Consider the following 23,730-nt stretch of genomic DNA (forward strand, 5'->3'; position numbering starts at 1 on the left):
TAACATTTAATTACGTTTAATTATCCTGTGCAGCATTTGAGCACCAGAAAACACAACAGAACGAACATGAGAGAATAAAAAACAACAACTGAATGGATAAATACAAGCTGGGTACAGACAGATGAACCTCTGTGTTACCACAAATACACAGGATATAGAGAGAACTGAGCATCCACAAACTGTACAATATACTATACGAAATAAACCTTCTTTAAGTGTGTGTGTGTGTGTGTGTGTGTGTGTAGATTCACGCTTCAAAATCTGGTTACACAATGTTTGAAATCAGTGTGTGTGTCTGTACATGTGTGTATACGTTATTCTTCTCCACTGGCTTGGCTCGGTTTATCACTGAGCGCCTGGTCTGAAGGAGGATGGACGCAGCTTCATCTCGGTGAACGGAATGGAAACGTTTTTGCCCTTCCACGCTGTCCAGATCACTCCCTAATGTAAACACACACACACACATATATTACAGGTTACAGTGCTGTAGGCTAAATGGTTGGGATTAAAGTACTTTAATACTTTAGGCTTAGCTGGGAAGTGTGTCCACATACTTTTGACCATACAGGGTGTGTGGGTGCATGTGGGTGTACCTGCTGGTTGGTTTCTGTGTTGTACAGGCCGTTGAGGTTAGCCTCGTGACAGTTCTTGTACCACCAGCCTCCTTTGTAGGACATGGCACAGCGAGTGATGAAGGGCGCAGGGTCGCGATCGCGTGTTGAGAACGGACGCTTGTCGTGGTACTTCATAGAGTCGCCTGCATGGGTTAAAATACAATAATTATTCATAATATATTTATTATGATAGCAGCTTTCCTCTACCTAATTAATTAATAAAAATGAGCCATTAGCTGCGTCCATACTTCCATACTTAATAGTACGTGAAATGAGGACGCGAGAGCGGTTAGTATGTCCGAATACATAGTATACACAAAAAGTTATGCGAGAAGTACCCGGATGACCTACTTCTTGGGCAGCCATATTTGAGTATGCAAGCGATGCACACTTGTGGTCCGCTAATGTATCCCATAATGCAACTGGAGCTGCGTAGGCGTTCGAAGCGGAATAAGAAACAACAAAGATGGAGGAAGACGGAGAGTCCTCTGTTTACAAGTGTAAGTAAGATAAATAAAATTAAAATTTTAAAGACGAATAAATAACAAAAAGACGATAAATATCCAAAATTTTGGCGAGTGGGGTTTGTAATGAGTCTGTAACTATGGTGATATTACATCATCACGTCCTCACGTCATCACTTGATGTTGGTAAGATGGCGGATGTAGTAAATAGCGGTGTTGTGTGCATACTGCATACTTCTGTACTGAAAGTATGTACTTCTTTACCGGCCGAGTAGTGCATACTTCCTCCAATCTAGTACATACTCTCTAAGTATGCGATTTTGGACACAGCTATTGTCTTGGGGCAGTGGACTGTTATTAGCTTTAATAAGGTTAGTATCACAATTAGTATCACTGCAGCAGTAGATATAGTAGAGCGTTTGTGGTTATGGTAGAGTGTATATTGGTAGGGTGTGGTTATGGTAGAGTGTATCGGTTATGGTAGAGTGTATATTGGTAGTATGTGGTTATGGTAGCATGTATATTGGTAGTATGTGGTTATGGTAGAGTGTATATTGGTAGTATGTAGTTATAGTAGAGTGTATATTGGTAGTATGTGGTTATGGTAGAGTGTATATTGGTAGTATGTAGTTATAGTAGAGTGTATATTGGTAGTATGTAGTTATAGTAGAGTGTATATTGGTAGTATGTGGTTATGGTAGAGTGTATATTGGTAGTATGTAGTTATAGTAGAGTGTATATTGGTAGTATGTGGTTATAGTAGAGTGTATATTGGTAGTATGTAGTTATAGTAGAGTGTATATTGGTAGTATGTAGTTATAGTAGAGTGTATATTGGTAGTATGTGGTTATGGTAGAGTGTATATTGGTAGTATGTAGTTATAGTAGAGTGTATATTGGTAGTATGTGGTTATGGTAGAGTGTATATTGGTAGTATGTAGTTATAGTAGAGTGTATATTGGTAGTATGTGGTTATGGTAGAGTGTATATTGGTAGTATGTAGTTATAGTAGAGTGTATATTGGTAGTATGTAGTTATAGTAGAGTGTATATTGGTAGTATGTGGTTATGGTAGAGTGTATATTGGTAGTATGTGGTTATGGTAGAGTGTATTGGTAGTGAGTGGTTATGGTAGAGTGTATATTGGTAGGGTGTGGTTATGGTAGAGTGTATATTGGTAGTATGTGGTACTGGTAGAGTGTATATTGGTAGTATGTGGTTATGGTAGAGTGTATTGGCAGTGAGTGGTTATGGTAGAGTGTATATTGGTAGGGTGTGGTTATGGTAGAGTGTATATTGGTAGTATGTAGTTATGGTAGAGTGTATATTGGTAGTATGTGGTTATGGTAGAGTGTATATTGGTAGTATGTGGTTATGGTAGAGTGTATTGGTAGTGAGTGGTTATGGTAGAGTGTATATTGGTAGGGTGTGGTTATGGTAGAGTGTATTGGCAGTGAGTGGTTATGGTAGCGTGTATATTGGTAGGGTGTGGTTATGGTAGAGTGTATTGGCAGTGAGTGGTTATGGTAGAGTGTATATTGGTAGGGTGTGGTTATGGTAGAGTGTATCGGTTATGGTAGAGTGTATATTGGTAGGGTGTGGTTATGGTAGAGTTTTATTGGTAGTATCTAGTTATTGTAGAGTGTATTGGTAGTGTTTGGTACTGGTAGAGTGTATATTGGTAGGGTGTGGTTATGGTAGAGTGTATTGGCAGTGAGTGGTTATGGTAGAGTGTATATTGGTAGGGTGTGGTTATGGTAGAGTGTATCGGTTATGGTAGAGTGTATATTGGTAGGGTGTGGTTATGGTAGAGTGTATTGGTAGTATCTAGTTATTGTAGAGTGTATTGGTAGTGTGTGGTACTGGTAGAGTGTATATTGGTAGGGTGTGGTTATGGTAGAGTGTATTGGCAGTGAGTGGTTATGGTAGAGTGTATATTGGTAGGGTGTGGTTATGGTAGAGTGTATCGGTTATGGTAGAGTGTATATTGGTAGGGTGTGGTTATGGTAGAGTGTATTGGTAGTGAGTGGTTATGGTAGAGTGTATATTGGTAGGGTGTGGTTATGGTAGAGTGTATTGGCAGTGAGTGGTTATGGTAGAGTGTATATTGGTAGTATCTAGTTATGGTAGAGTGTATATTGGTAGGGTGTGGTTATGGTAGAGTGTATTGGCAGTGAGTGGTTATGGTAGAGTGTATATTGGTAGTATCTAGTTATGGTAGAGTGTATATTGGTAGGGTGTGGTTATGGTAGAGTGTATATTGGTAGTATGTGGTTATGGTAGAGTGTATATTGGTAGGGTGTGGTTATGGTAGAGTGTATTGGCAGTGAGTGGTTATGGTAGAGTGTATATTGGTAGTATCTAGTTATGGTAGAGTGTATATTGGTAGGGTGTGGTTATGGTAGAGTGTATATTGGTAGTATGTGGTTATGGTAGAGTGTATATTGGTAGTATCTAGTTATGGTAGAGTGTATATTGGTAGGGTGTGGTTATGGTAGAGTGTATCGGTTATGGTAGAGTGTATATTGGTAGGGTGTGGTTATGGTAGAGTGTATTGGTAGTATCTAGTTATTGTAGAGTGTATTGGTAGTATGTGGTTATGGTAGAGTGTATATTGGTAGTATCTAGTTATGGTAGAGTGTATATTGGTAGTGAGTGGTTATGGTAGAGTGTATATTGGTAGTATGTGGTTATGGTAGAGTGTATATTGGTAGTATGTGGTTATGGTAGAGTGTATATTGGTAGTATCTAGTTATGGTAGAGTGTATTGGTAGTATGTGGTTATGGTAGAGTGTATATTGGTAGTATGTGGTTATGGTAGAGTGTATATTGGTAGGGTGTGGTTATGGTAGAGTGTATATTGGTAGTGAGTGGTTATGGTAGAGTGTATATTGGTAGGGTGTGGTTATGGTAGAGTGTATTGGCAGTGAGTGGTTATGGTAGAGTGTATATTGGTAGGGTGTGGTTATGGTAGAGTGTATCGGTTATGGTAGAGTGTATATTGGTAGTATGTGGTTATGGTAGAGTGTATATTGGTAGTGAGTGGTTATGGTAGAGTATATTGGTAGGGTGTGGTTATGGTAGAGTGTATTGGCAGTGAGTGGTTATGGTAGAGTGTATATTGGTAGTGAGTGGTTATGGTAGAGTGTATATTGGTAGGGTGTGGTTATGGTAGAGTGTATTGGCAGTGAGTGGTTATGGTAGAGTGTATATTGGTAGGGTGTGGTTATGGTAGAGTGTATCGGTTATGGTAGAGTGTATATTGGTAGGGTGTGGTTATGGTAGAGTGTATTGGTAGTATCTAGTTATTGTAGAGTGTATTGGTAGTGTGTGGTTATGGTAGAGTGTATATTGGTAGTATCTAGTTATGGTAGAGTGTATATTGGTAGTGAGTGGTTATGGTAGAGTGTATATTGGTAGTATGTGGTTATGGTAGAGTGTATATTGGTAGTATGTGGTTATGGTAGAGTGTATATTGGTAGTATGTAGTTATGGTAGAGTGTATTGGTAGTATGTGGTTATGGTAGAGTGTATATTGGTAGTATCTAGTTATGGTAGAGTGTATATTGGTAGTGAGTGGTTATGGTAGAGTGTATATTGGTAGTATGTGGTTATGGTAGAGTGTATATTGGTAGTATGTGGTTATGGTAGAGTGTATATTGGTAGTATCTAGTTATGGTAGAGTGTATTGGTAGTATGTGGTTATGGTAGAGTGTATATTGGTAGTATGTGGTTATGGTAGAGTGTATATTGGTAGTATCTAGTTATGGTAGAGTGTATATTGGTAGTATGTGGTTATGGTAGAGTGTATTGGTAGTATGTGGTTATGGTAGAGTGTATTGGTAGTATGTGGTTATGGTAGAGTGTATTGGTAGTATGTGGTTATGGTAGAGTGTATATTGGTAGTGTGTGGTTATGGTAGAGTGTATATTGGTAGTATGTGGTTATGGTAGAGTGTGTATTGGTAGTGTGTGGTACTGGTAGAGTGTATATTGGTAGTATGTGGTTATGGTAGAGTGTATATTGGTAGTATGTAGTTATAGTAGAGTGTATTGGTAGTATGTGGTTATGGTAGAGTGTATATTGGTAGTATGTGGTTATGGTAGAGTGTATATTGGTAGTGTGTGGTACTGGTAGAGTGTATATTGGTAGTATGTGGTTATGGTAGAGTGTATATTGGTAGTATGTGGTTATAGTAGAGTGTATTGGTAGTGTGTGGTACTGGTAGAGTGTATATTGGTAGTATGTAGTTATAGTAGAGTGTATATTGGTAGTATGTAGTTATAGTAGAGTGTATATTGGTAGTGAGTGGTTATGGTAGAGTGTATATTGGTAGTATGTGGTTATGGTAGAGTGTATATTGGTAGTATGTAGTTATAGTAGAGTGTATATTGGTAGTATGTAGTTATAGTAGAGTGTATATTGGTAGTATGTGGTTATGGTAGAGTGTATATTGGTAGTATGTGGTTATGGTAGAGTGTATATTGGTAGTATGTGGTTATGGTAGAGTGTATATTGGTAGTATGTGGTTATGGTAGAGTGTATATTGGTAGTATGTAGTTATAGTAGAGTGTATATTGGTAGTATGTAGTTATAGTAGAGTGTATATTGGTAGTGAGTGGTTATGGTAGAGTGTATATTGGTAGTATGTGGTTATGGTAGAGTGTATATTGGTAGTATGTAGTTATAGTAGAGTGTATATTGGTAGTATGTAGTTATAGTAGAGTGTATATTGGTAGTATGTGGTTATGGTAGAGTGTAAATTGGTAGTATGTGGTTATGGTAGAGTGTATATTGGTAGTATGTGGTTATGGTAGAGTGTATATTGGTAGTATGTGGTTATGGTAGAGTGTATATTGGTAGTATGTAGTTATAGTAGAGTGTATATTGGTAGTATGTAGTTATAGTAGAGTGTATATTGGTAGTATGTAGTTATAGTAGAGTGTATATTGGTAGTATGTGGTTATGGTAGAGTGTATATTGGTAGTATGTAGTTATGGTAGAGTGTATTGGTAGTGTGTGGTACTGGTAGAGTGTATATTGGTAGTATGTGGTTATGGTAGAGTGTATTGGTAGTTTGTGGTACTGATATGACTGCATTATGTATGGTGTGTGTGATGGTTGAATTGATCCATTACCATTTCATCATACATTTATAATAAATAATAAAACACACCCCAGCACATGTACTGATTAGCCGAATCTGGCTGTATTTGGTGGAGACTCACCGGCTGTGCCCGTATATCCAGACACTCGGACTAAGTAGTGTTTCTTCATATTGTCAATGGAGAAAGAGGAGTAGTGAGCGTAGACCGACTGGCCTCCTAATCTCAGATCCACTCTCATACTCATTGGAGTCATGGTGGTGAGATTGTGGAGTAAATCGTTACCTGAACATGAGAGACAGAGAGAGAAAGACATGATTGTTGTGCAGTAGTTTCTCCACCAGGTGGCAGCACAGACCGTCTAACGTCATGTAAACAAACCGATTTATAAAATGAAGGCATAATAAATAGCAGTTAGCATTAGCATTTACTTTATTATTTAATTGGAGTTTATTTTGCACACATAACAATACAAAAGTTTAGAACTTCAGAACTACTAATTCACCCTACAGCAGTTTAACTCTTGTATTGTAATGTTCCTCAGTGAAATAATAAAGAAATAATAAAGTAAATGCTAATGCTAACAAAGAAAGGTAATTACATGGCTGTAGGGTGAACGATATTCTCTTAATGGTCTTTATTAATTTGGAATGGAACGTCCAGCAAACTGATGGTCAAGCTTCCACATACTTTCTGTCCTAGGGTGTATCCCAAGTTTTTGGTACAGCCCTTGTTGAGCTCTGTTAGCGCTTTTCCACCAAAAGAACTCTGGTTCTTGAACCGGTTCTGTTCAGGTTTCTTCGAACCTTAATGTTTTGTAGAGAACCGACCCGCGTTTCCACCAGTTTTTGGGAACCAAGCCTGCGTCATCAACGGTGGGTGTTACATAATGAAAGTAAAGAGTAACATGATGGTGGAGCGTGTAGATTACCTGTGGGGATTTGTGCTGTTGTTACAGATGTTGGTTTTTATGTAAAAAGCATGGATCAGCTGTTGGTGATGTTTTCTTTAGTTCATTGACGTGAGAAGTGTTTTGTGCTTCACTCTCACCGCGACTCTCGGCGCAAATAACAGATTTGCTCAGCGCTCGGCTTGAGTGATAAAACATCATTACAGTTCCATGACACGAACAAACATCTGTGTGAAATTACCATCAAATCCAGTCTAAAATCTCCACATGTATCTGTGTTTAACTGGATTTACTTCACATGTGGTGTTTATGCAGCTTGGGGTTTTAAATCTTCTCGGGAGAGTCAAAAAAGCATAATGTAAAAAATAAAGCATAACGTGGCTGAATGTACTAAAAGTACGACATAGAAACACTCAATTTCTCTCCGTTATTACTGGTTATAAGCGCTCTGTACTGGTTATAAGTGCTCTGTACTGGTTATAAGAGCTCTGTACTGGAGCTCTGTACTGGTTATAAGTGCTCTGTACTGGTTATAAGAGCTCTGTACTGGTTATAAGAGCTCTGTACTGGTTATAAGTGCGCTGTACTGGTTATAAGAGCTCTGTACTGGTTATAAGAGCTCTGTACTGGTTATAAGTGCGCTGTACTGGTTATAAGAGCTCTGTATTGGAGCTCTGTACTGGTTATAAGTGCTCTGTACTGGTTATAAGAGCTCTGTACTGGTTATAAGAGCTCTGTATTGGAGCTCTGTACTGGTTATAAGTGCTCTGTACTGGTTATAAGAGCTCTGTACTGGAGCTCTGTACTGGTTATAAGTGCTCTGTACTGGTTATAAGAGCTCTGTACTGGTTATAAGAGCTCTGTACTGGTTATAAGAGCTCTGTACTGGAGCTCTGTACTGGTTATAAGTGCTCTGTACTGGTTATAAGAGCTCTGTAATGGTTATAAGTGCGCTGTACTGGTTATAAGAGCTCTGTACTGGAGCTCTGTACTGGTTATAAGTGCTCTGTACTGGTTATAAGAGCTCTGTAATGGTTATAAGAGCTCTGTACTGGTTATAAGAGCTCTGTACTGGTTATAAGTGCGCTGTACTGGTTATAAGAGCTCTGTACTGGAGCTCTGTACTGGTTATAAGTGCTCTGTACTGGTTATAAGAGCTCTGTAATGGTTATAAGAGCTCTGTACTGGTTATAAGAGCTCTGTACTGGTTATAAGTGCGCTGTACTGGCTCTAAGACAGACCTGGGCATTGTACGGCCCGCGGGCCACATCCGGCCCGCGAGACATCTCCAACCGGCCCGCATGAGGTTCGAGGCAACTAAAAATTAGATGTAAATAAATGTACATCAAACATGCAGTATAACAGGATTGATTTTGACGGGAGCGCTGTGTCTTTAAATATCAGTAAATTTCGTTTTCGTGTGCGCGAGTGTATCAGCTTCACCGTAATGCGAACAGAACTGAGTGTGATTGACGGTGGAGTTTTTAACAAGACATGAACTTCTGAAGTATTTATTTACTGAAGTTAGATGTAAAGCTGTTTAACGATCACAATTTAGGCTCTAAATCGCTGTTGCGGTACTAAACAGAGAAATACAACAATATGAACGATGCAGAGCGTCACACCTGAAGCTTCACTATCTAAACTGCAAAAGCAACAAATACTTTTTATAAAGTTTAACACATCCAGAACTGAAGCAGTCAACACCAGCTCTGTGATTTTAAAAAGAATATCCAACAATAACAAAGGACTGAAAAACAAATGTGGTAATTAGACTCCAAACAAAATAGTTTAAAAATCTGCACATTTGTTCACATTAGTTTTTTTGCTTTTTATTTGTTTAAATAGTGAAATAATGTTGATGTTTTTTCTCTGCCTACTTCTAATTTTCTGATTGTAACATCTAAACATTAACAGCTTATTAGAACTGCACAATTGACTGCTTCTCATAAAGAGTGGGCAGTTGTAGCCTAGTGCTTAAGGTACTGGACTAGTAAATACAAGGTCGCTGGTTCAAGCCCCTCCACTGCCAGGTTGCTGCTTTTGGGCCCTTGAGCAAGGCCCTTAACCCTCAATTGCTCAGACTGTATAGTGTAACTGTAATGTAAGTCGCTTTGGATAAAGACGTAAACGCTAAATGCTGAAAATGTAAATGTAAATGTAAATAAAGAGATAAAATTTATATTGAGCAGAATTAAGTTCACCTTATTGGTCCGGCCCTCCACAACAGTCCCAGTTTCTTATGTGGCCCCTTGGAAAATTTAATTGCCCACCCCTGCTCTAAGAGCTCTGTACTGGAGCTCTGTACTGGTTATAAGTGCTCTGTACTGGTTATAAGAGCTCTGAACTGGTTATAAGAGCTCTGTACTGGTTATAAGAGCTCGGTACTGGTTATAAGAGCTCTGTATTGGAGCTCTGTACTGGTTAGAAGTGCTCTGTACTGGTTATAAGAGCTCTGTACTGGAGCTCTGTACTGGTTATAAGTGCGCTGTACTGGTTATAAGTGCGCTGTACTGGTTATAAGAGCTCTGTACTGGAGCTCTGTACTGGTTATAAGTGCTCTGTACTGGTTATAAGAGCTCTGTAATGGTTATAAGAGCTCTGTACTGGTTATAAGAGCTCTGTACTGGTTATAAGTGCGCTGTACTGGTTATAAGAGCTCTGTACTGGAGCTCTGTACTGGTTATAAGTGCTCTGTACCGGTTATAAGAGCTCTGTAATGGTTATAAGAGCTCTGTACTGGTTATAAGAGCTCTGTACTGGTTATAAGTGCGCTGTACTGGCTATAAGAGCTCTGTACTGGAGCTCTGTACTGGTTATAAGTGCTCTGTACTGGTTATAAGAGCTCTGTACTGGTTATAAGAGCTCTGTACTGGTTATAAGAGCTCGGTACTGGTTATAAGAGCTCTGTATTGGAGCTCTGTACTGGTTATAAGTGCTCTGTACTGGTTATAAGAGCTCTGTACTGGAGCTCTGTACTGGTTATAAGTGCTCTGTACTGGTTATAAGAGCTCTGTACTGGTTATAAGAGCTCTGTACTGGTTATAAGTGCGCTGTACTGGTTATAAGAGCTCTGTACTGGTTATAAGAGCTCTGTACTGGTTATAAGTGCGCTGTACAGGTTATAAGAGCTCTGTACTTTTTGTTTTGTTGTCTGCATTTACATGATTTATTTTTTATTCACAGCGGTCCTGTTTGTGTCCGTTCTGGTCAGTGCAGCGACATTAAATCGTCCGATTCGTGTCCTTACCGAGCCAGAACTCTCCTTCCAGGTCTCCGAATCCCTTTCTGTAGTCCGGCCAGTTTCTAAAGAAGTTTACTTTGCCGTCCTTCCTTCTCTGGAAAACCTGCAGCACACACACACACACACACACACACACACACACACGTTAACATTTCCACTTGTAATTATTATTATTACCCCCCCCCCCCCCCCCCCAATTTTCACCCCTAATCTAGTCGTATCCAATTACCCTGGTTGCGTCACGCTTCACCTCTACCGATACAACCCTCCACTGCTCACTGAGGGCCTTCGCAACTGACACACGCCCCCTCCGACACATGAGCAGTACCGACTCTTTACACCTGCACGAGGGGAGTTAATATGCTGATCAGCCCTGTGCACAGAGAGCCACACCCTGATCAGCATTATTCCTCAACTCTGTGCACACGCCATCCATCAGCCAGCAGAGGTCGTAATTGCACCAGTTATGAGGAACCCTGGCGTGTTTTACCGCTGCGCCACCTAAGCAGCCTCACTTGTAATTATTAAAAAAAACCACATGAGGACAGTCTGTGGACAGCACGTACACTATATGGCCAAAAGTATTCGGACACCTGACCATGACATTTCAAAAACAAGCTGTATTAAAATATAGTGACCTCTTTGTGATCTTTTCAGCTAGAACAACAGCCGCTCTTCTGAGAAGCTTCTCACTTTTTCAAGACTTTAAAGTGTGTCTGTGTATGGGAATTTGTGCCCACTGAGTCAAAAGTGACAGCATTTGAACGGCTGGGCACTAACGTTGTTGATGTTCCGGTTACAGATTAGCTAACTAACAATCCCCTGAAATGTTAGTTTTACCCCCTGTAATTTAAAGCATGTGCAGGTCACTGGAGTTTCATTATAGAGCTAACTTTTATGCTGGAACAGGAAAGGACCTAATTTCCTTTATATAATTGATTTATCACACCTGTTAGCCAATCAGCCATAACAATAAAACCACCTCCTTGTTTCTACACTCACTGTCCATTTTATCAGCTCCACTTACCATATATAAGCACTTTGTAGTTCTACAATTACTGACTGTAGTCCATCTGTTTCTCTACATGCTTCGTTAGCTTCTTTCACCCGGTTCTTCAATGGTCAGGACCCCCACAGAGCAGGTATTATTTAGGTGGTGGATCATTCTCAGCACTGCAGTGACATGGTGGTGGTGTGTTAGTGTGTGTTGTGCTGGTATGAGTGGATCAGACTCACTGTCACTGCTGTAGTTTTTAAACACCTCATTGTCACTGCTGGACTGAGAATAGTCCACCAACCAAAAATATCCAGCCAACAGCGCCCCGTGGGCAGCGTCCTGTGACCACTGATGAAGGTCTAGATGATGACCAACTCAAACTTTACATCTACAAGGTGGACCAACTGGGTAGGACTGACTAATACAGTGGACAGTGAGTGGACACGGTATTTAAAACCTCCAGCAGCGCTGCTGTGTCTGATCCACTCATACCAGCACAACACACACTAACACACCACCACCATGTCAGTGTCACTGCAGTGCTGAGAATGATCCACCACCTAAATAATACCTGCTCTGTGGGGGTCCTGATCATTGAAGAACAGGGTGAAAGAAGCTAACGAAGCATGTAGAGAAACAGATGGACTACAGTCAGTAATTGTAGAACTACAAAGTGCTTCTATATGGTAAGTGGAGCTGATAAAATGGACAGTGAGTGTAGAAACAAGGAGGTGGTTTTAATGTTATGGCTGATCGGTGTATATGGTAAATACATTTATTCTGACATAATAAATGTACTCTGCAGCCCTTCAGTAGTCGCACCGATACAGACCTAACGCTTAGTGCTGACACTCGGATCAGTACTACTTGAAATAATCCGAAACCCTCTGAGAAGGCCGTTCTACTGGAACACACACCACACCGTACACACACACACACACACTCACTTCATTTCACTGCTGCTAACGGAACCTGGTGTATGGCAGAAAGTGGACGGGATAATAACCAAGGACGATTACCACAAATGTGTCAGATCCTGGAGATCCAGCAGAGCAACGACCCATCACGCACATCTGCACTGCTTTAGGAATTAAGATTTCAGTACGGCCTCCACTGCGCCAGAAACAACCAACCAGTTCTGCCCAGTACGGTGCTCCAGGAGTGATTAGGGTACTGGAATAGTAATCAGTCACTAGTTTAAGCCCCACTGCCACCAGTTTGTCATTGTTGGGCCCTTGAGCAAGGTCATTGTTAGTCTCTTTGGATCAAAGTGTCTGATATATGCTGTTTATCAGACACTTGGTGGTATCAGATTGGTGGTGGCTATTGAAAGTGACAGATCCAGGTAGGAAAAGCTCCCTTTTTCTCCCAGTTCATCATAGCCTGGGAGTTACTCTTCCACCCCTGGAGACCCTGGTGGCGTCTGAGGAGGGTACATTCGCATGCCAAACGCTCCCTCTGAACCCCTCTTATTCACCCGTACTTCAGTGGATTCGGGTGCGAGGCCAGTCTCACCCATACAGAGTTTATTGTGCCCCACCAGGCTTTCTGTGCCAGAGATGCCACTGGACATTAATACGAGTCTAACACCTGAAGCTAATCCAGTCCAGCATCATCGCTTACCGTCCATCCTCCTCCATCCGTCTCCATATCACAGTACACCAGAACAGGTTTTCCATCTTTTCCTCCAGGAAAAATCTCTGTTACGTCCGACTCAGTTATTCCGTTCAGAACCTCCTGAGAGCAATCAGTGGGGAACGGGAACCTCAGAGGACCTGCGAGAGAGAAACAAAACAAACATCCCGGTCCAGAACCGTGAGTATTAACACATCTCAAATCAACTAGCTAAATCGATTTACACTTGGTACTTGGTACGATGTAAGCAATTGAGGGTCAAGGGCCTTGATCAGGGGCGCAAAAGAATGTGTTCATTCTATACTTAATTTATTATCATTATTATAATTATCATCATTATAATTAATAATGAGGGCAGTTGTAGCCTAGAGAGTAAGGTACAGGACTAGTAATCGAAAGGTCGTTGGTTCAAGCCCCACCACTGCCAGGTTGCCACTGTTGGGCCCTTGAGCAAGGCCCTTAACCCTCAATTGCTTAGACAGTATACTGTCACAGTACTGTAAGTCGCTTTTGATAAAAGCGTCTGCTAAATGCCAAAAATGTAAATGTAAATGTAATAATAATAATAATGATAATAACAACAACAACAACAATAATAATAAAATAATAATAAAAATGAAATATAAAAAAAATAAATAATAATAATAATAATAAAATAAAATAATAATAATAATGAAATAATAATAATAATAATAATGAACTAATAATAATAATAAAATAGTAATCATAAAAAACAATATCAATAATGAAATAATAAAAATAATAAAATAATAATAATAAAATATCTACATAAGAATAGTAATCATACAATTAATAATAAAATATAGTAAAAAAATTATAATTAAAAATAATAATGCAATAATAATAATAATAATAATAGTAATTAAATCTCAATAAAAATATAATATTATAATAAAATAACAGTACAATAATAATACAAATTAAATGGTATTAATAATAAAATATCATTTAAATAATAATAATAAAATAATAATCATAAAATATCAATAATAAAATATCAATAATAAAATATAATAATTATAAAACTATAATAAAATAATAATAATAAAAATAAAATAGTAATAATAATAATAAAATATTAATAATATAAGAATAATAATCATTAAAATACAATTAATAGTAAAAATTATAGTAATACAAAAAATTAATAAAAAAATATATAATATAATTAAATTATAATACAATAGTAATACAAATAAAATGGTAATAATAATAATAATAATAATAATATAAATAAGCACTAGGGTAACGGTAGCTCAGTAGTTTAGGTACTGGACTAGTCATCAGAAGGTTGCTGGTTCAAGCCCTACCCTTAACCCTCATTTGTTTAGTCTGTATTCTGTCATAAGTTGCTTTTGATAAAAGCGTCCACTACATGCTGTAAATGTAAAATGTAAAACAGTGGGACAAAGTAAATCAGATATATATCAGATATATAAATATAATGAGAAGTTATTATTGATTATAACTGATTGTATGTGTGAATGTGTTCACTGTGTTATTGTGCAATTAAAGAATGTAAACAAAATGTTGGATGAGGAGCTGAGACGGGTTCTACATGTACTACATGTTCTACATGTACCCTGATGGGTCGATTTTTCTTTAATGACACGAGCGCCACTGCTGCATCACTCATGCTGCTGAGGCTGATGCTGTTACCTAGCAACCAGGAAACATCCTGCATCCTTATCGTGTGGTCAGAAGTACCTGTCGTATAATGCAGTACGTACAACTATACGTCCAAAAGTGTGTGGACACCCCTTTTAATTATCAGGTTTATCAGGTTTAAGCCACACCCATTGCTAACAAGTGCATAAAACCAATTCTATAAACGATATGCTTATACCTTTGCAGGAACAGTTTAGTGAAGGCCCACAAAGCAAGGAACTCCAGTGTTCTGCACTGAGCTCTGGAACCTCATCGAACAGCTTTGGAATGAACTGAAACATGGATTGTAAGCCAGTTCTTCTCATCCAGCATCAGCACCTGACCTCACAAAGGCTTTTTTTGACCAAATGGGCACAACTTCCCACAGACACACTCATAATCTTGTGGTAAAAACCTTTCCAACAAGCCACTGGTCAGGTGTCCACATACTTCTGGCACTGTAGTGTGGATATGACGCACCTGTAGTGAATTCGGTGGAGATGGCGGCGGTGTAGACGCCTCCTCTCTCGCCCTGCAGCTGAGCCGTGTACTTAGATGAGGAGCGCAGCCGCTTCAGCTTGTGCTCTCTGGCATTGGGGTCAAGGGTCACCTCCTGTTGGGCAGAGAGGGCACAGAAATCAATTAATTTACGTCTGTTATGATGAGAGAAGTCATGTGACCTGGCCGGCGGCTCACCTTGCGCTCTCCTCCCTCTGTGAAATATACCAGCTTGTAGCTGGTCACGGGTAAAGACGGTGGTTTCCACGACAACACGGCCGTACGCGGGGTGACCTGACTGGCCGTCAGGTCCCGGGGTCCCTCCCCTTTTACGCCGACGCCTGCCGGATACAGGAACAGGCTTTCAAAAACGTCATGTTAATCGTTCAACAACTGGTTGCTATAATTCATTTTGAGGGTTTTACAAAGTTCAGCTTCATTTTGAGGGTTGAGTGTTTTAGAAAGTTCAGCTTCATTTTGAGGGTTGAGGGTTTTAGAAAGTTCAGCTTCATTTTGAGGGTTGAGGGTTTTAGAAAGTTCAGCTTCATTTTGAGGGTTGAGTGTTTTAGAAAGTTCAGCTTCATTTTGAGGGTTGAGTGTTTTAGAAAGTTCAGCTTCATTTTGAGGGTTGAGTGTTTTAGAAAGTTCAGCTTCATTTTGAGGTTTGAGGGTTTTAGAAAGTTCAGCTTCATTTTGAGGGTTGAGGGTTTTAGAAAGTTCAGCTTCATTTTGAGGGTTGAGTGTTTTAGAAAGTTCAGCTTCATTTTCATTTTCAGGGTTGAGTGTTTTATAACGTTCAGCTGTTTTTAAAGGGTTGAGTGTTTTAGAAAGTTCAGCTTCATTTTGAGGGTTGAGGGTTTTAGAAAGTTCAGCTTCATTTTGAGGGTTGAGTGTTTTAGAAAAATCAGCTTTATTTTCATTTTGAGGGTTGAGTGTTTTAGACAGTTCAGCTTCATTTTAAGGGTTAAGTGTTTTAGAAAGTTCAGCTTCATTTTAAGGGTTGAGTGTTTTAGAAAGTTCAGATTCATTTTGAGGGTTGACTGTTTTAGAAAGTTCAGCTTCATTTTAAGGGTTGAGTGTTTTAGAAAGTTCAGCTTCATTTTGAGGGTTGAGTGTTTTAGACAGTTCAGCTTCATTTTAAGGGTTAAGTGTTTTAGAAAGTTCAGCTTCATTTTAAGGGTTGAGTGTTTTAGAAAGTTCAGCTTCATTTTGAGGGTTGAGTGTTTTAGAAAGTTCAGCTTCATTTTGAGGGTTGAGTGTTTTAGAAAGTTTGAGGGTTGAGTGTTTTAGAAAGTTCAGCTTCATTTTGAGGTTTGAGGGTTTTAGAAAGTTCAGCTTCATTTTAAGGGTTGAGTGTTTTAGAAAGTTCAGCTTCATTTTGAGGGTTGAGTGTTTTAGAAAGTTCAGCTTCATTTTGAGGGTTGAGTGTTTTAGAAAGTTCAGCTTCATTTTGAGGGTTGAGTGTTTTAGAAAGTTCAGCTTCATTTTGAGGTTTGAGGGTTTTAGAAAGTTCAGCTTCATTTTGAGGGTTGAGGGTTTTAGAAAGTTCAGCTTCATTTTGAGGGTTGAGTGTTTTAGAAAGTTCAGCTTCATTTTGAGGGTTGAGTGTTTTAGAAAGTTCAGCTTCATTTTGAGGTTTGAGGGTTTTAGAAAGTTCAGCTTCATTTTGAGGGTTGAGGGTTTTAGAAAGTTCAGCTTCATTTTGAGGGTTGAGTGTTTTAGAAAGTTCAGCTTCATTTTCATTTTCAGGGTTGAGTGTTTCATAACGTTCAGCTGTTTTTAAAGGGTTGAGTGTTTTAGAAAGTTCAGCTTCATTTTGAGGGTTGAGGGTTTTAGAAAGTTCAGCTTCATTTTGAGGGTTGAGTGTTTTAGAAAAATCAGCTTTATTTTCATTTTGAGGGTTGAGTGTTTTAGACAGTTCAGCTTCATTTTAAGGGTTAAGTGTTTTAGAAAGTTCAGCTTCATTTTAAGGGTTGAGTGTTTTAGAAAGTTCAGATTCATTTTGAGGGTTGACTGTTTTAGAAAGTTCAGCTTCATTTTAAGGGTTGAGTGTTTTAGAAAGTTCAGCTTCATTTTGAGGGTTGAGTGTTTTAGAAAGTTCAGCTTCATTTTGAGGTTTGAGGGTTTTAGAAAGTTCAGCTTCATTTTGAGGGTTGAGGGTTTTAGAAAGTTCAGCTTCATTTTGAGGGTTGAGTGTTTTAGAAAGTTCAGCTTCATTTTGAGGGTTGAGTGTTTTAGAAAGTTCAGCTTCATTTTGAGGTTTGAGGGTTTTAGAAAGTTCAGCTTCATTTTAAGGGTTGAGTGTTTTAGAAAGTTCAGCTTCATTTTGAGGGTTGAGTGTTTTAGAAAGTTCAGCTTCATTTTGAGGGTTGAGTGTTTTAGAAAGTTCAGCTTCATTTTGAGGGTTGAGTGTTTTAGAAAGTTCAGCTTCATTTTGAGGTTTGAGGGTTTTAGAAAGTTCAGCTTCATTTTGAGGGTTGAGGGTTTTAGAAAGTTCAGCTTCATTTTGAGGGTTGAGTGTTTTAGAAAGTTCAGCTTCATTTTGAGGGTTGAGTGTTTTAGAAAGTTCAGCTTCATTTTGAGGTTTGAGGGTTTTAGAAAGTTCAGCTTCATTTTGAGGGTTGAGGGTTTTAGAAAGTTCAGCTTCATTTTGAGGGTTGAGTGTTTTAGAAAGTTCAGCTTCATTTTCATTTTCAGGGTTGAGTGTTTCATAACGTTCAGCTGTTTTTAAAGGGTTGAGTGTTTTAGAAAGTTCAGCTTCATTTTGAGGGTTGAGGGTTTTAGAAAGTTCAGCTTTATTTTGAGGGTTGAGTGTTTTAGAAAAATCAGCTTTATTTTCATTTTGAGGGTTGAGTGTTTTAGACAGTTCAGCTTCATTTTAAGGGTTAAGTGTTTTAGAAAGTTCAGCTTCATTTTAAGGGTTGAGTGTTTTAGAAAGTTCAGATTCATTTTGAGGGTTGACTGTTTTAGAAAGTTCAGCTTCATTTTAAGGGTTGAGTGTTTTAGAAAGTTCAGCTTCATTTTGAGGGTTGAGTGTTTTAGAAAGTTCAGCTTCATTTTGAGGTTTGAGGGTTTTAGAAAGTTCAGCTTCATTTTGAGGGTTGAGGGTTTTAGAAAGTTCAGCTTCATTTTGAGGGTTGAGTGTTTTAGAAAGTTCAGCTTCATTTTGAGGGTTGAGTGTTTTAGAAAGTTCAGCTTCATTTTGAGGTTTGAGGGTTTTAGAAAGTTCAGCTTCATTTTAAGGGTTGAGTGTTTTAGAAAGTTCAGCTTCATTTTGAGGGTTGAGTGTTTTAGAAAGTTCAGCTTCATTTTGAGGGTTGAGTGTTTTAGAAAGTTCAGCTTCATTTTGAGGGTTGAGTGTTTTAGAAAGTTCAGCTTCATTTTGAGGTTTGAGGGTTTTAGAAAGTTCAGCTTCATTTTGAGGGTTGAGGGTTTTAGAAAGTTCAGCTTCATTTTGAGGGTTGAGTGTTTTAGAAAGTTCAGCTTCATTTTGAGGGTTGAGTGTTTTAGAAAGTTCAGCTTCATTTTGAGGTTTGAGGGTTTTAGAAAGTTCAGCTTCATTTTGAGGGTTGAGGGTTTTAGAAAGTTCAGCTTCATTTTGAGGGTTGAGTGTTTTAGAAAGTTCAGCTTCATTTTCATTTTCAGGGTTGAGTGTTTCATAACGTTCAGCTGTTTTTAAAGGGTTGAGTGTTTTAGAAAGTTCAGCTTCATTTTGAGGGTTGAGGGTTTTAGAAAGTTCAGCTTCATTTTGAGGGTTGAGTGTTTTAGAAAAATCAGCTTTATTTTCATTTTGAGGGTTGAGTGTTTTAGACAGTTCAGCTTCATTTTAAGGGTTAAGTGTTTTAGAAAGTTCAGCTTCATTTTAAGGGTTGAGTGTTTTAGAAAGTTCAGATTCATTTTGAGGGTTGACTGTTTTAGAAAGTTCAGCTTCATTTTAAGGGTTGAGTGTTTTAGAAAGTTCAGCTTCATTTTGAGGGTTGAGTGTTTTAGACAGTTCAGCTTCATTTTAAGGGTTAAGTGTTTTAGAAAGTTCAGCTTCATTTTAAGGGTTGAGTGTTTTAGAAAGTTCAGCTTCATTTTGAGGGTTGAGGGTTTTAGAAAGTTCAGCTTCATTTTGAGGGTTGAGTGTTTTAGAAAGTTCAGCTTCATTTTGAGGGTTGAGTGTTTTAGAAAGTTCAGCTTCATTTTGAGGTTTGAGGGTTTTAGAAAGTTCAGCTTCATTTTGAGGGTTGAGGGTTTTAGAAAGTTCAGCTTCATTTTGAGGGTTGAGTGTTTTAGAAAGTTCAGCTTCATTTTCATTTTCAGGGTTGAGTGTTTTATAACGTTCAGCTGTTTTTAAAGGGTTGAGTGTTTTAGAAAGTTCAGCTTCATTTTGAGGGTTGAGGGTTTTAGAAAGTTCAGCTTCATTTTGAGGGTTGAGTGTTTTAGAAAAATCAGCTTTATTTTCATTTTGAGGGTTGAGTGTTTTAGACAGTTCAGCTTCATTTTAAGGGTTAAGTGTTTTAGAAAGTTCAGCTTCATTTTAAGGGTTGAGTGTTTTAGAAAGTTCAGCTTCATTTTGAGGGTTGACTGTTTTAGAAAGTTCAGCTTCATTTTAAGGGTTGAGTGTTTTAGAAAGTTCAGCTTATTTTGAGGGTTGAGTGTTTTAGAAAGTTCAGCTTCATTTTGAGGTTTGAGTGTTTTAGAAAGTTCAGCTTATTTTGAGGGTTGAGTGCTTTAGAAAGTTCAGCTTCATTTTGAGGGTTGAGTGTTTAAGAAAGTTCAGCTTCATTTTAAGGGTTGAGTGTTTTAGAACATTCAGCTTCATTTAAAGGGTTGAGTGTTTTATAACATTCAGCTGTTTTTAAAGTGTTGAGTGTTTTAGAAAGTTCAGCTTCATTTTTATTTTGAGGGTTGAGTGTTTTAGAACATTCAGCTTCATTTAAATGGTTGAGTGTTTTATAACGTTCAGCTGTTTTTAAAGGGCTGAGTGTTTTAGAAAGTTCAGCTTCATTTTCATTTTGAGGGTTGAGTCTTTTAGAACATTCAGCTTCATTTAAAGGGTTGAGTGTTTTATAACGTTTAGCTGTTTTTAAAGTGTTGAGTGTTTTATAAAGTTCAGCTTCATTTTCATTTTGAGGGTTGAGTGTTTTAGAAAGTTCATTTTCATTTTGAGGGTTAAGTGTTTTAGAACATTCAGCTTCATTTAAAGGGTTGAGTGTTTTATAACGTTCAGCTGTTTTTAAAGGGCTGAGTGTTTTAGAAAGTTCAGCTTCATTTTCATTTTGAGGGTTGAGTGTTTTAGAACATTCAGCTTCATTTTGAGGGTTGTGTGTTTTAGAACATTCAGCTTCATTTTGAAGGTTGAGTGTTTTATAACGTTCAGTTGTTTTTAAAGGGTTGAGTGTTTTAGAAAGTTCAGCTTCATTTTCATTTTGAGGGTTGAGTGTTTTAGAATGTTCAGTCATTAATAGTAATTCCTGAACGTCATTGTTCTCTTGAGGATCACTGCTGTGCACCTGATCCAGGTACGTGAACCAGAACAGTGTGTTTACATTACATGGACCGAGCCCTACATAACACTCCTGAACACACCCTGCAGGAGGCGCTACTGTACTCACACACACTAACACAGCGTACAGGGCGGGGCTCTCACCGTTGGTGGTGGTGAAGATGGTTTGTGTGCCGGCGCTCCTTCCCTCTCCGAGCTGGCTGAAGATGTTGACGATGTATTTGGTGGCGGCCGTCAGAGCCTGAAGCTGCTGCTCCACCGTGTTACCTGATACCTTCACTGTGGACTCTGAACCTGGAGCTACACACACACACACACACACACACACACACACAAACATGAATGTCAATCTAACCAAACCTCTCACTCCAAGCACAAATCCAGTGGTCGCCTGGTGAGTAGAGCTGTTGGTTGAATCTTGGCTCTGTCATGCAGCCACTGTTTGGGCCTTGAACAAGGCTCGAAATCCTCTTAATGGTAGCTTAGTGGTCAAGGTACTGGACTAGCAATCAGAAGCCCCACCACTGCCAAGCTGCCACTTTTGGGCCCCTGAGCAAGGCTCTTAACACTCAATTGTAGGTAAAAAAGTTGAAGGTAAAAGAGAAAGAGGACAGCCAGCAACAAGATGGATGGATGCAATTAGGGTATTAAGAAGCCTGAAGACCCAAACCTTCACCTACCACCGCTTTATCCTGGTCAGGGTCGCGGTGGGTCTGATTTACTGGGCCAATAACTCATACCTTTAGGGCGACATAAGTAGCTCCAATTAACCTGACTTCATGTCGTTGGACTGTGGGAGAAAACTGGAGCTCCCGGAGGAAACCCACACAGACACAGGGAGAACATGCAAACTCCACACAGAAAGGACCCGGCCCGCTTCAACTGGGAATCGAACCCAGGACCTTCTTGCTGTGAGGCGACAGTGCTACCCACATAGTAGATGGGATAGTCTGATGGGACTGCCAATTGTGCCCACTAGATGGCGCCCAGTAGAGCAGAGCCGAGATTCGAACCTGGGTGTTCAGAATCTTAGCGCTGGTGTGTTAGCAGAATATCCCGCTGTGCCACCTTGGCTGGAGTCGGAACTTGACACTGAATAATGATAATAAAGCCTTAATTGAGCTTTTAGATATTCTATAATATTCCGTTTTTCCAGAATATCCATTAATTGGCTAGGCAGTTGTACTAACGTGGTGCAAACCTCACCACTGCCAGGTTGCCCCTGTTGGGCCCTTAACCATCAATAGCTTAGACTGTATACTGTCACAGTACTGTGAGTCACTTTGGATAAAGGCGTCTGCTAAATGTGGGCGCTCAGGTGGCACAGCCCTAAAAATATGCTACTCCACTACCGCTAAGATGTGGGGATTCAAATCTCAGTGGTGCTATCAGCTGGTCGGGTATTTATATGGACATGAATGGCTAATGTCCAGGGAATGGGGTGTGGGAGCAAAACTGCCCAGCTATTGGAAGGTGCACTAGTCAGTGTGCTCTCAGCGCCGGGGTCAAGCCCAGATTGAAGTAGGTGAGTGGCACCAGGACGGGTAAAACCAAGTTTGGTATGCAGACCCCAGTTTATGATGGTAGCTTTTTATGTTATTGTTTTAATTTTTTAGTTCAAATATTCAGCTTTTCTAGAAAGTTTATTAGTTAAAAAATTTACTAGTTTTTACTTGAGTCGTCAGTCATTATTTGCTATTTTGATATTTTCCAGGATGTTCAGCAGTTCTTGAACATTGGACCAGTCTAGAACATTATTATTTTAAACTGTTCTTCCTGAATGTTGCCATCTTTAACGTCTTTGCAGTTCGGTTTTACAGCGTTTTTTTCCCCCTTGTTATTAGTGCACTACACCTCATGTACACGGTTCTGCAGTGTGAGGAAGGGAGAGAAGAGAACTGAGCTGCATTTGGAACACATCCCAGAAACGTGGGATTAATCACGTCTAGCTTAAAACCTGTCATAATAATGTGATCTCAGTGAACGTTTAACAGATGAGCTCAGCTTTGTGTTTATATATCGTTAGATTATTATTATTATGGTTCTTGGCTCTACAGTAGCAGAACGTACATTTATTTTATTTACATCTGCAGGAATAAATCTGTTCTGGAATAAAACGTCCTGAGTGGAGATTTAATGATGTCTGTAGGAAACAGTTATAGTTATAGTACAGAGAGAGAGAGAGAGAGAGAGAGAGAGAGAGAGAGCTGACCTTTCTCCGGGCTGTAAACGATGACGTACTGGTCCACGGTTGCCAGCGCTGGTCTCCAGAGCAGAATGGCTTTGGTATCAGTGACGTTGATGGCCCTGAGGTCAGTGGGTGGGTCAGGAACTGGGAGGACAAGAGTCAATCAAGACACGCAGAATTACTCACAAACAAACAGTACAACAGAAGGAAAGAACCAAAGACTGAAACAAACAGAGGAAACAGGTCTGGTATCAGGAACTATGTGAATATGGTGCAGTGGTAGCTCAGAGGTACTGGACAAGTGATCAGAAGGTTTGGCCTCCGAGCAAGAAGCAGGCTCTAAATTTCATGACTGTAACTGTTATGTTTAGTGTGTATTGATCAGACGGTCAGTCTGATACGTACGTGTAAGGACCATGTCCTTGATGGCGTCGCTCTCGTCCAGGCCAAGCACAGAGATGACGCTAACCTCATACGAGGATCCGGGAGAAAGTTTGTTCAGGGAGAGAGTCGAGGCTGAGGAATTCATCGCCACTGAGATCGGCTCACCTGTAAATACAGTAATAAGACCTCATCAACTGTAACACAACCTCGTCTACTGTAACACATCCTCGTCTACTGTAACACATCCTCGTCTACTGTAACACAATCTCATCTACTGTAACACAATCTCATCTACTGTAACACATCATCTACTATAACACAACCTCGTCTACTGTAACACATCATCATCTACTGTAACACATAATCTACTATAACACATCCTCGTCTACTGTAACACAATCTCATCTACTGTAACACATCATCTACTATAACACAACCTCGTCTACTGTAACACATCATCATCTACTGTAACACATCCTCGTCTACTGTAACACAATCTCATCTACTGTAACACATCCTCGTCTACTGTAACAC

At 39.3% G+C, this 23,730-nt stretch overlaps 1 protein-coding gene across 2 annotated transcripts in view; it reads right to left on the reverse strand.

Moving 5' to 3' along the window:
* The window catches only part of LOC134334175 (tenascin), a 90,767-nt gene continuing 67,037 nt past the window's right edge, over window positions 1–23,730 (reverse strand). For both annotated transcript variants that reach the window (XM_063016502.1, XM_063016425.1), the window contains 10 exons: window positions 23,218–23,361; window positions 22,837–22,956; window positions 20,769–20,924; window positions 15,332–15,474; window positions 15,116–15,248; window positions 12,956–13,107; window positions 10,342–10,438; window positions 6,305–6,466; window positions 594–757; window positions 1–441 (listed from right to left, as the gene is read on the reverse strand). In XM_063016502.1, the coding sequence (XP_062872572.1) occupies window positions 346–441; window positions 594–757; window positions 6,305–6,466; window positions 10,342–10,438; window positions 12,956–13,107; window positions 15,116–15,248; window positions 15,332–15,474; window positions 20,769–20,924; window positions 22,837–22,956; window positions 23,218–23,361 (1,367 nt within the window). In that variant the 3' untranslated portion in view covers window positions 1–345. The remainder of the gene's footprint in view (window positions 442–593; window positions 758–6,304; window positions 6,467–10,341; window positions 10,439–12,955; window positions 13,108–15,115; window positions 15,249–15,331; window positions 15,475–20,768; window positions 20,925–22,836; window positions 22,957–23,217; window positions 23,362–23,730) is intronic.

This window comes from Trichomycterus rosablanca, chromosome 1, assembly GCF_030014385.1.
Source record: "Trichomycterus rosablanca isolate fTriRos1 chromosome 1, fTriRos1.hap1, whole genome shotgun sequence".
Taxonomy (NCBI): Eukaryota; Metazoa; Chordata; class Actinopteri; order Siluriformes; family Trichomycteridae; genus Trichomycterus; species Trichomycterus rosablanca.